Raw genomic sequence first — 12,629 nt, 5'->3', positions numbered from 1 at the left:
AGCAATCACATCAAGCATACAACTAAATAAAAAAGACAGAAACCTTACCTTTGTTCATTCACCCAATATTTGCTCTTCAAGCTACGTATGAGGAAAAACAGCAGTCGTTATATAAAATGAAACGGTAGTGATACTACTATCACATTGTAGATATTATAAGCTCACCTGGTCTTGATGAGTTTGGGGTAAGTCTTCACTAAGTAGTCAGAGATGTTTTTGTTTGTCATGTCGAGCAAAATGTCCCCTGTTGGCTCTTTCCTCTACATCAGAGAAAAAAATAAATAAATCACTAAACCAACTTCCCCCATAAGCACTATTAAACATTTCAGTTCCATCAGATCAGATTTCAGATGCTGACCTGGCGTGGCGGCAGTCCTCCAGCTCCAGCCTGACAGATGGGCAGCATGGTGAGCTTTGTACCAGTGCTGCACTCACAGGAAGGGGAGGGGTTTCTTGTATCCCACTCGGGACTCAATAAGATGTTTTCGACCTCAGCAGAAACTGGAGGAACTTCCCAATCAGAAGTTGTGTTTAGGCAGGTAAAGAGGCTCCTGTGCACACATATTCACAAATACAAGTGTCCAACAGTGTATGCCACCTATTTTAAATCTGCCAATAAAGAGTTCTTAGCTAAGAACTAAACCAGCCTGCTCCAACACAATATCCCATTACAAACACTGAGTTGATGCCAATAAGTACACGGGGAAAACTCACTCCAAAGGCTGATTTGCCATGCAGCGTGTTCCCATGCCAGGCTCCTTCAGCAATGTCTGTATGAAGTGCCTCATCTTTGGATGTGTTGGCTGCTCATTACTGAGACACAGAAGAACAGTACGGATTTCAATCACATCTCCCATGAAAACATACAGACTACGGGTCAGATTCTGAGAACAACGCTCACCTGATGAAGGTAAACTGTGGTCCATACATCCACGGAGTGAGGGTCAGACTGGGATACTCTCCAAATGGTGGGACAATCATAGTGAAGACCAAAGCAATAAGGACAAAACTGGCTGGCAAAACAATCTACAAAAAAGCAAAATGTAAAGAAAACATCTACTTACTGGCTACTTAAGTGGTAAGGACATTTTTTTAAATTTGTACTTTTATGTTCCACAGAAGAGACAAAGTCATATAAGTTTTGCAACGACATGAGGGCAGAATGATCATTTTGATTGCTCTATCCCTTGAACATGAATGAACACTGTGTTCAAATGGAAATGTCACCTTACCTGTGCAAGAAAATCTTTGTGGCTGCGTGTGGCATGGTGATATCTCTTGACCAGAAGAGCGTGGAACTGCTTGAGCACAAGACTAAAGCCTTTAACCTGCCCGGAGGCTCTACCAGCACTGTTGTCAGACTCCAGTGGGTTTACACCATTAGCATCTGTAAACCAGACCATATATGGATGTAACATTATTAGACCTTTGGCAAAAAAATGCATAACTGGTCCAAAGCATTAAGCCTATATTTAGGCTACTGGTTTGTCCCCACCTGGCTAATTAACCATTGACAACTGACCAGCACAAACTTTTAAACCAGAAAGCTTGCATTCGTTTCTTTAACAAGCAAGACCCTTTCGCTTTACTAGCTTAACCAGGAACCATTTCAACCAGCACCATTGACTGGCGCATGAGCACTAATCAGTACAAACCAGTCTGGACCAACATGGAAATTCACACTGGTCTAGGCTGGACTGGTATCTGCCAGGAGCTACTGTATCTCAAGAAGCTTTAGCTCTACAAAAAGCATAGCACTTCAGTCCAATCCTTTATAGCACCCTGTTAGCTTCTTAGCATGAGCGCTAAGCAAAGCTGAGATCTGGGATCTCAATTCACCTTCAACATTACTCGCAGCCTCTCTGTCTTTCCTCTGTTGTAGCATCCATTGCTCTGAGGGAGTAGGCGACCACACAGTCAAACAGTGTTATAAACTACTGGTTTATTAAAAATACAGGACAAAAATGTCTGTATTACTTGTCTGTAATTATGATTGTAAATATAAGTAATATGAGGATATTCACCTGGTGTGACAGAGCTGTTGGCTGCTTCTCCGTCCGCTGTGACTTTCAGAAAGATCTAGATATACACAACACATTTTCTTAAAGCATCAGTGAGCACACATTTATCTATAAAACTCTGCACAGTAACAACCAGTGTTGTTTTAGTATTATTTATATACAGTTATTGTATTTATTAATATTTTGAATTAGCTTCTATTTTTTATTTTCAGTTTTAATTTTACTTTAAATGTTAGTAATTTTGTTATGTCTTTTTGTCATTTTATTTAACTTGTTTGTAAATATTTCAATTTAGCTTAATTTTATTTTTATTTCAATTTTAGTGTTTCAACTTACTCAACAATTTTATTTCAGCTATAGTTGCTAAAGAAACATTGTTTTTAAAGTTTAAGTCTCATCTTAATATTAATCTAATATATATAATATTAATACAGTTTTATTTTAATTAACAAAAAAAGTTAATAGTTTTAGTACAAACACTGGACACAACTGACTGCAACTGATTTAAACTTACATTGAAAATGCATAGATGCTGCTAATAACCATAAATGACTAACACAAACATTACAGCTATATAAATATATAAAGTCTATTGACAGGTATCACTGATAGTAATGGTTGCTAGCATAATGATTGAAATGTTGTCTAACCTCCTCTAGTGAGGTGTCAGATATGCCAAAGCTACTGAGGCCCATGTCACCCAAAGTTTCCTCCAGTTCACGGAAAAGGCTGGCGTAAGCACGATATTTAAAACCTTTATTTGGCAGCAGATAGGTCATCTCCTGACCAATCATTTCAATCAGCTTCGCCTCCGGTACATGGTGATGAATCAGAGTAGTGATGCTCTCAACGTTCCCTGTGTAATGAGATAGCAAAAAAGATTTGTTTTTAAAGAAATGAGACAAAAAGTGTCTGTTATATCACTGTATATGTTGAGTTGTAAGTACACTGACCATCCAGTATTCTCTCAGGCTGTAATACATGACTTTCCTCTTTATATCTGGTGCAAGTAGAGCAGCTGCAGGAGCACTCAGATGCACAGTCACACTCATTCTGAAGAGCACAGTCAAAGAACTCTTATAGGACACAATCACACTTAAGAAACACAGTCCAAGCTTTTTAATGATATTTTTGGGGTTTTGCCTCTTATTGTATTAGCTAGACCTACTGTACTTTTACATTTTGGGAAGAAAATGTGATTAGTGTTTGCCAATACAAAAGTATGCAGTTGTTAAGCTGTTTTTTGGTAGCTTTATAGACACCATAAAATCAAAATGAACATACAACTCTAACCCTTATTTTTATGGAATGTTGCAGTATCTATTATAAATTGATCATAGATGTATTATAGATCTATCTGTGCACGTTTCACTTGAATATACATGGCAATTGGACAATAGAGAAGAAAGGATGATTGCTGTCCATTTGTGCTTTTGATTAAAATAGTAAATGTGGTGTAAAATGGCACCTGATAATCAAGTTTTAAGATACGATTTGTATAAGCAGCAACTGTGCAACCAGTTATGTGGCAAACTATTAAAATTCTGTGTTGCAAGCAGGACTAAACCTGTGTTGTCCATATAAACACCATAATTCAGTGTCTGTGTGCTATGGTATCAAGATAATGACAGTCAAAGCACTCCCAACGAGCACATTCGAAGCAAAGCTGTGGATTGTAAATACTACAAACTAGATAAACGCACGTAAGCACTTTATTCTTAAGGCAAGACACTACAGACAAAACCATTGTTTTTCAATGCATGTTTTGCTTGTGCATTTTCCTTCCTAAACATGTGTTCTTTCAGACGTGGAAAACATCCAAAATACACATTAAAGTTATTTTATTGCACTTTATCTATTTGTGTCAGTAGATTTCAATTACAATAAATATTTTTTAAAGGGTTTGTGTTTTTTCTCAAGCACTGAGCAAGAAACCTTCACTTCATGAGCACAATACAAAGCCAAAAACAGTTACAGTTTTATTTCTATCTATATTTGAAGGATTTCTGTGCTGGAAATGTATGCAAATGAGTGCATAATGAATTATATAACACCTTATTTGCATATTTAAACCTAGCATTTCAGAAAACTTGTAATACAAAACAGCTAATGTCCTTAATCATCAGGGGAAGTATGGTGATGTCCATTAGTTAAAATAGACCCTATTCATTGCAACATTTTGACCTTTCGCTAAAGTCTCTCACCTCTTTTTTGCGCTGGTCTTTCATGCGACGCACAAGCGTGAGGTAGAAACCCACTCCAAAGCAGTTCTTCAGAAAGAGAGGAGAGCCACTGCAGTGTAGTTTCCCTTTAGAGATGATGGCCACTCTGTCACTCAACAGGTCTGCCTCGTCCATGTGATGAGTGGACAGTATTACTGTGCGTCCTGGATGAAGTGCATGCGTAAGAGACATGGGAGAGAGAAAGTGAATGATACAGATATTTAACAACATGAAGATCAGTTTTGTATCTTATTGCATGAGCAGCTGCAAAGTGTAAACTGTTTTCTTGGCCAGAAGGTGGCAGTACCTGTGCGGTACTTGAGTAGCAGGTCCCAAATGGAGCGTCTGGAGTATGGATCCACTCCTGATGTTGGCTCATCCAGTATCACCACCTTAGAACCACCCACAAAAGCCATCGCCACAGACAGCTTCCTCTGCATGCCCCCTATAGAGAGAGTCAAAACACAATTACAACACTGACTTGATAGACATTAGTGCCGGTTGTTTACTCTCGCACAAACAAACTATTATATACAGCAGGATAACACAGCAGGATATTTACACCACTGTTGAATTGTGCTATTGTTGTCTCAGAAATTACAGTTTTTCTCAGTCGCTTTATGTGCATTTCTCAAAACAATTCGTACAAACAGCACCACACAATAGATTACCTGGAAAAGCCTGTAACTTACTCAAAATCTTTAGTTCATCTCTTAAAAGTAAGTATTTATGTCAATGAACATACCAGTGCCATCAGAATGAAAAGTCCTTGTGTCATTGTTCACAAACAAGATAGTCAAAATGCTTAGTAATGTTGTCAGTAAGCTTCATTGCTTTATTTGCAACCCACATCAGCCCAAAAAAAGAAGCTTAACTTTAATGTACCCTGTCTCTCCTGCTTTTAAGTATCTGTCTAAAACAGATCATCAGCAGGCAAACTTTAAGAACCTATAACAACAGATTACCAGATTATTGTGTCAGGTTCGCATTCAGACCCACCAGAGAGGTTCTGTGCTTCCTCATCTCGTTTATGAGGCAGTCCCAGGTCCTCCAGCATGTTCTCAACCTCCTGCATGGCCTCCTTGCGATCACGTCCCTTCAGCAGAGAGTAGAACAGAATATGCTCCTCTACTGTAAGGCTGAGTGAAATAAAATAAAATACACATTTTTGAGGCAACCAGACTAGAGCATTTACAATTTTACTTCCAAGCAAGATCACTCACTGATTGAAGAGGATGTTGTACTGTGGACACATGCCCAACGATTGTCGTATGGCATCCATTTCTGTACGAATGTCTTTACCATATATGTAAGCCGTTCCAGAGGTGGGCGGAAACAACCCAGTTAATATGGACCTATGACAGTGCAAGTACACATGTAAGAAATGTGTCCAAATGACACAAAACACATAGGATTTATGTTTCCATGTCAATGACATTAAAGGATAAAGAGACGGTAGGGACGCACAAGGTGGTGGTCTTTCCTGCCCCGTTTTGACCCAGGAAAGAAGTGATCTGGCTCTCATAGAAGTTCATGTTGAGACAGTCCACTGCAGGTCTAGAGTACTTCGAATACACCTTCACCAAGTCTTGCACTGACACTCCTATTAATAGACCTTCCGGCTCTGGCTCAAAGAACAGATTCCCTGCAGGAAAATACCCATACGGACACTAAATCAGATAGACAACTAACAACATAGCAAACTCAGGTTTATATACAGGTGCTATTGCTAGCACCTGTATATAAAGTTAATAAATTGAATAAATTGAACCAAGTTAATAAATTGAATTTTTGAAGTAAAATCACAGGTAGATGAAGTTACTGATGTTCAAAGTAATTCAACATAATTACATGTAAACAATAAAGGTTTTCCATTAGTACAAGACTATTTTTGCAGAAAAGTAAAAGATGGATGGATGGATAGATCCATGAAATTTACATTTTAATTTGATCACTGTAATTTAAAAGGTATTCTCAATTCAAATTAAGCTGACATTCTTACCATCGTGCACAGGCTGTATCTCCTCCTGTTGAATCTCTTCCTGCGTTTTTAGCTGTTCCTCCCGCTCTCTCTCTTTCTCCATCCTCTCTCGTTTCTCCCTGTGCTTGCATTGTTTGCTGCTGCGGGAACCATTGCACTCCCTGTGGTCCGGCGAAAGGCCACCATACTCCACATCTTCCTGCTTCTCCATGTTGTTTACCACAGGCTTCTCAGGGCCTATAGTGACATGTGGGTGAGTTCACAAAATGAATGTAATGTAGGCCCTGTTTACACCTGTATTTAATTCTCTAAACTTCTGATAAATTCGTACAAGCTGGATGTTAATATCAGCTGTAAACAATCAACCATACCTGGATCTGGAATCTGTGAGGGTTGAGGTGTCGGCTTCAGCCAGTAAGAGGGCTGAAGTGGGAAATAAAAGGGCCGACCGATGCCATACTGGCCTGAAAAGCCAATGGTAAAAAGAAGTAAGCACGCATACACACACATACTCATACACACACATTCAAAAGCATATTTTCTCTTGTTAGTAACAGTGCAGTGATTTGAAAGAAACTGACCTGGAAAGACATTGTCGAGATACCAAGCCAAAAAAGCATAGACAACTGCATCCAATAGCATCATGCGAATGGAAGTGAAGAAGGAGTACTCATCACCCTCTAGAGGACTTGTACGAATATTGTCCCACTGCAGCCCCAGGCCTTGCTCCTCATAGCGGGACAGATATTCTGTCCCAAAACCAAAGGCCACTGGTGACAGAAAGCTCTGGAAAAGGAGGACCATTTCACAAAACATTAACTACAGGCAAAAGCCATTTTGACCACTGAGATTATTTTCTAAATGTAAATAGTTTCTGAATGAAATAATTTCTATTTAAATATTATTGTATGTGTTTTTAGCATTTTAATTGATATTAGACTTTGATTATTTTAATAATAATAATTTATTAATTTAAATGTAAAACATTTAGTCATCTTGAGTCCCTCTTAGAAGTTTGCTGAGGCCCCCTAGTGGTGAAGTATCACCACTTTAAAATGTTTTCAGTTACTCTGAATGCTGGCGTTTGAGATTGGATCAATCAGAAGAGAAGTGGAACAGCATAGTGGACTCACCACAGCTAACTTCATTTCCTTGGTAATGCGATCCTGCCAGGCGAAACAGAAGATGTGAGGGAGGTAGAGGGTGAAGTAGATGATGCCACTGCAAGCCGCAGCCAAGTTGGCCTTATTGAAGAACACACTCATCAAGAAACACTGCATAATAGTGGCTACCGTGAACGTGAGTAGAAACAGAAACAGGATGATGGGATCACTGTAATTCAGCACTTTGCCTACCTGAGGACAAAGACGCATAAAAATTAGGATACTCTTCTATTTGCAGTGTAAATAATTTTAGCGTCACACATCTCTCTTTCATTGTATTGCTACCAATGAGGTAGCAATACCAAAAACACAGGATATGGTCCATGCAAATTCTAAGAAATACTTTACAGAGAAAAAGAAGGGAGAGTGACAGATGAGATGATGAGATGACAGATCTGTACTAACAGCATACATCCAGCAGAGGTCACAATTCAACAAATCTGAGAAAGGCTCAGAGGGACAGTTCAATTGACATGGTTCATCAGTCATCACATTTCTTCCTCACCATGATAATGGCAGTCAGCAGAGCAGTGCTGGTGGCCATTATGAGGAAGCTGTCAATGAACCACGTGTACCAGATGACTCCATTAGAGACGCCTATGGCCTTCAGTGTCTCCTTCAGCCTCATCTCCTTCTCCAGCACGATGCTCTTCACTACCATGGACACTGAGTAGATCCAGGCCAGCACCATGAAGATGGGGAAACAGCGGTTTAGAGTCAGCATGAACCTTGATTTGGGACAAAACCAAAAAGTTCCATTGGACATTTGCGTAATTGCAAGGTTTCATTGAGAACCATATGCCATGAAATAATGTGAATGGAGTCAAAAGTGATAATTTCTTGACTTCATTAAAATGGACTTGAAGATGCCCATAAATGAAAATTCTGTCATCATTTACACACCTTTTTGCTATTCTTTCTTCTGTGGAACATAAAAGAAGTCATTTTAAAGAGTGTTGGTAATCAAACAGTATCAGGTCTCTTTGACTTCCACTGAATGTTGAAAAAAACATCAATGGAATATTGATATTTTGGAATCAATGGGAATGGAAAGTGTTTGGTTACCAACATTCTTTAAAACAGCTTTTGTGCTTGCAGAAGAAGAAAGTCATACAGGTTTGGAACAACATGAAGGTAATTGATGGCAGCATTATCATTTTTGGGCGGACTATCCCTCTAAGCAGGTGTGATATTATGGGATAGGATGAGTTAGCACTTTCTGGCAACATAATTTCAGCCATCACTCACATGTCATCCACATAGCAGGGGTAGGGCATCTGCTGCAGGTAAACACCTAAAGGCCAGTCATGACCTATGTGTAACTTGAGGATTCCATGTTCAATAATGTCCTGCAGGTAGGCGAAACCTCCCCAAATGTAGCGATGGTCCTCCACAGGGTCTGCCCTTGGGCCAGGGTCCCAGTACCTAAGAGAAATGGAGGGTAACATTTATTTGGTGCTAATTCAAAAAGGTTTAAACATGAACAAGTACAAGAACACAAAATATTTCTTGAGCTGACTAATAAAACTTTATAGAGTGTCACTGGGCTCCTATGAGATGAACATACTTAAAATTCAGCCTTCTAGCTCACTGGGAAGACATCTATAAAAGTTAATGCAACTGTACGCCTCTAAATGTGTACTTTCAAGGGGTTAGTGAGATATATAAATATTCCAGCACCATGAAACTTTATAGAGTGTTAGAGGGCTAGTTTGACATGACATGTATAGAAATTTCAACCTCATAGTACTGGGAAGGCTTCACAAGAAAGTCAAAGCCAAGAAGATTATTGCATACTTATAATAATGCTGAAATTTTGCACTACTAAAAGCCTGAAAATGTTTTTCCACAATTCATAAAACATGCTTAAAATGAGTCCAAACTATTTCAATAGGAGTGGCAAAATAACAATTTGTAATTCAATTCACATTGTTTGTTTATAGTGGCTGCACTTTGCATTATGCCCACATAATGAAAACACAATGAACCCACAAGCCCACAGTGTGATTCGATCCTTGGATATTTGTCTTCTTGTGTCAAAGAAGGACGGCTACAGTGAGATCTAACCAGACGAACACCTGCAGGCAAGTTTTGTGCTCCAAAGGGACTCTCAGTAATGAGTGGTGTCATTTTGCACGGCACAGCACACTGGAGCTCCATGTTGGATGTATGATTGTGCCTGCTCTTTCTCTTGCTCTAACAATGGTGTGTTGAGCATTAACACCTTACCTGAACAATTAAGAGAAGATCTTCTATTCTCTCCTTACACAATCAATTTTATATAAAAGCTGAATCAGAACATGAACTCTGAAAGATGAGACACAAATTTATAATCTAATGTTCCTTCGGTGTTCCCTTGACCCTGATCAGATTAGAGTTAAAATGAGATCAGTTTAAACATTTGCTTGCCATCCCTCAAGCCATAAATTCTCATTATTCATTTTTACTATATGATTTTGAAGAGTAAATCCTAAATGCCAAAATGGTTTCTTTAAAATTGGCGATTGAGATGTATATTAAATAGATTGAGTTTGACTCTACTTCAGTGGTTTAATGGTCTCTTAATTTGAACCACCCAGTCCTAAAGTACAAAAGGAACAACCCTTATTAGATCAGATGAACAATGAGGCAGTCTCATCCTACACAATTATGGATGACCTCTCACCTGTCTTTGATTTTGTTGGTGCGTTCCACTGCATCAATGTCCATTCGAATCTTGAACTTGACGTGGCGGGGCAGTTCTGTGGTCCAGGGGTACATGTCCATGAAGACCAGACCTGCCCAGAACTTATTCTCCCCCAGCAGGTGCAGAGCCTGATGGGTCATCAGATTCTCATCCATGTGACCCACAAACTTATCCAGACTTATACACTGTGAGGAAATGAAAAATAATCAATGTAATGTAATGTTTGAATGTTGAATCCTGTATGTTCTTGTGGTGGCATCAATATACCAATGCAAAACTATTTATTTATTGCTTGTGAAGAAATCAAGTGCTGTTGTCCCACTGTTGTTATGAATATTCAGATGAACAGCACAACTGCAAATGTGAACTTGTTTTTATAAAACAGACCATTCAATAAACATTCAATTAATAATCAACAACTTCCATTTTAGACACAATATTGCCGTTAATTAGTTTATTTTTGCTCCACCAACAAAAATAATTCTAAACATAGCAACAACAGACAGTAGTGGTGTTTCGATACTGAATGAATCAGTGTTTTTAAACAAACCTGTCAAATGCATAATTGTTTTGCTCTGAAGCAGTGCTTTTTTAACAAATCTGTTTAGGGAATGATTGTTGCCCTGCTGAATGAATCAGTGTTTTCGAAAGAATCTGTTCAGTGAATAATTGTTTAGCTCCTGAATGAATCAGAGTTTTTAAACAAACCTGTTGAGGGAATGATTGTTTCCCTGCTGAATGAATCAGTGTTTTCGAAAGAATCTGTTAAGTGAATAATTGTTTAGCTCCTGAATGAATCAGTGTTTTTGAACAAATCTGCTGAGGTAATGATTGCTTTGCTCCTGAAATAATTTGTTTTTGAACAAATTTGTTATTAAATGATTGATTTGATCTTGAATGAATCAGTATTTTTGAAATAATCTTTTGAGTGAATGATTGTTTTGCTGCTAAATGAATCTGTGTTTTTGGACAAATCTGTTAAGTGAATGATTATTTTGCTCCTGAATGAATCAGTGTTTTTAAACAAATTGGTGCAACTGCAGAAAGAGTCACTGTAAAATCCCAACCACTAATGCACAGATTGACAGTCGGCCTAGAGCGTGCAAACACAGCAGCCAATCAGATTCAAAGACCGGAACTAATAATGTTGTATAATAATGTGTATGTGCACATTGGTATGTAAGAATGTCACACTTTCAAGAGCCGAAGCAGTTCTCCATGTAGCAGGCCTCTTGTTCTCAAAGCGCTCCAGTGACATGGGAAAATCACAGAGTCTGTTTTGGCTCTTCACTGGAGGACTGCTGTACAATAGCTGAGTGAACGGCTTGCTCTCACATCACATGCCACCGCACTAGAGGCGAGAGGCCTCCTTCTTCTGCACACCATATCTAATGGAGTCATTCACAGTAATGTACAATGCCACCAGAGGTCCCGAACAAACAACTGAATGGAAAGATTCAATAGGACCCCTGCAGGACTCACATGTTCTCAACACATTTCAATTGAAATACATAACATTCACATTCAGAGGCACTCAGCTTGAGCTCATGGACTGAAAAAAACACAAATAAACCAAAATTGAGAGAATACAATTATATTGTTTCAGTAACCAACGATCCCGTATGTCGTCAAGGTAGCATTTGAGCAGGGCTGAAGAGTGACAGCTATAGCTAATAGGTTAAATGGGTAAGGTTTGTTTGTAAAGCACGAAGGCTCGCCGTTTGGATGTAGATAAAGGGAGGCTGGGTCTCCCTATGTTAGCCCTCTCCCACCATTGCCGTCCCACTCTAATCAATTTGCGGGAAGAGGACTCCAGCTTACGGAACAGGGGCTGGTCATGGCCGGGGAGGTGAGGTAACAGAGTGAAGCTGAGTGATTTGCCCCTCTTGTTTCTCAATGAAGCCCCCCGTCCACAAAAACAACACGGTGCTGGCAAAGGCTGGCTCTCCCACCCACTCCCCACTTAATCAAAGCCACACAATAGAGAGGCCTGCATGCTGTTGACAGCTTGCTTGTTCTTTTCCCTTTCACCCATCTGGCCACGGTGGGCTCTATATAGCCGTGCTAAGTGGTCTTTCTTGTGGTGATGTGCTGAGAGCAATCTGCACTCTGCAGAATGAGAGCTGTGGTGCTCAGAGCTAAAGAGCCTCATTCTGTCAAGTGAGGAACAGATAGGCTGGTTTGTAGGGAGATGCTCTACACGGGGGCATCGCTAGACCTCATGGAAAAGGCTGGAGCCCCGAATCTGGACAGAGCTGAATGTTTTAGGGGCAAGGTTAAAGGATTGTAAATTTGACTCTATTTATGGATAATTAATAATATTAACTTATTACAGTGCAAAATAATATTCCTTTCACTCCTTTAATTTGTTTCATTCCTGCTTTCACTAACTCCATTTGCTTTAGAATGAATCAGTTTTGTCAATGAATCTGTAGATTGTTTTGCTCTTGAAAATATCAATATGTTATATTGCTCTTGAAATATAACAAATTAATCAGTGTTTTTGAACAAATCTGTTGAGTAAATTATTATTTTGATTGAATCAGTGTTTTTGAA

At 39.1% G+C, this 12,629-nt stretch overlaps 1 protein-coding gene across 1 annotated transcript in view; it reads right to left on the bottom strand.

Moving 5' to 3' along the window:
• The window catches only part of LOC306881257 (retinal-specific phospholipid-transporting ATPase ABCA4-like), a gene marked incomplete at its 5' end in the record, with an annotated part of 41,913 nt that overhangs the window by 10,293 nt on the left and 18,991 nt on the right, over nucleotides 1-12,629 (bottom strand). Inside the window, 22 exons of the mRNA XM_079435263.1 lie at nucleotides 49-81; nucleotides 166-260; nucleotides 359-551; nucleotides 715-813; nucleotides 902-1,026; nucleotides 1,233-1,387; nucleotides 1,840-1,893; nucleotides 2,025-2,079; nucleotides 2,672-2,877; nucleotides 2,975-3,074; nucleotides 4,226-4,407; nucleotides 4,551-4,688; nucleotides 5,243-5,382; nucleotides 5,467-5,598; nucleotides 5,711-5,888; nucleotides 6,246-6,461; nucleotides 6,596-6,688; nucleotides 6,806-7,010; nucleotides 7,358-7,579; nucleotides 7,893-8,115; nucleotides 8,636-8,812; nucleotides 10,053-10,258. Coding sequence (XP_079291389.1) covers nucleotides 49-81; nucleotides 166-260; nucleotides 359-551; nucleotides 715-813; nucleotides 902-1,026; nucleotides 1,233-1,387; nucleotides 1,840-1,893; nucleotides 2,025-2,079; nucleotides 2,672-2,877; nucleotides 2,975-3,074; nucleotides 4,226-4,407; nucleotides 4,551-4,688; nucleotides 5,243-5,382; nucleotides 5,467-5,598; nucleotides 5,711-5,888; nucleotides 6,246-6,461; nucleotides 6,596-6,688; nucleotides 6,806-7,010; nucleotides 7,358-7,579; nucleotides 7,893-8,115; nucleotides 8,636-8,812; nucleotides 10,053-10,258 — 3,227 coding nt within the window. The remainder of the gene's footprint in view (nucleotides 1-48; nucleotides 82-165; nucleotides 261-358; nucleotides 552-714; nucleotides 814-901; nucleotides 1,027-1,232; nucleotides 1,388-1,839; nucleotides 1,894-2,024; nucleotides 2,080-2,671; nucleotides 2,878-2,974; nucleotides 3,075-4,225; nucleotides 4,408-4,550; nucleotides 4,689-5,242; nucleotides 5,383-5,466; nucleotides 5,599-5,710; nucleotides 5,889-6,245; nucleotides 6,462-6,595; nucleotides 6,689-6,805; nucleotides 7,011-7,357; nucleotides 7,580-7,892; nucleotides 8,116-8,635; nucleotides 8,813-10,052; nucleotides 10,259-12,629) is intronic.

This window comes from Barbus barbus, assembly GCF_936440315.1.
Source record: "Barbus barbus genome assembly, chromosome: 15".
Taxonomy (NCBI): domain Eukaryota; kingdom Metazoa; phylum Chordata; class Actinopteri; order Cypriniformes; family Cyprinidae; genus Barbus; species Barbus barbus.
This window is presented reverse-complemented; position numbering and strand designations above follow the sequence as displayed.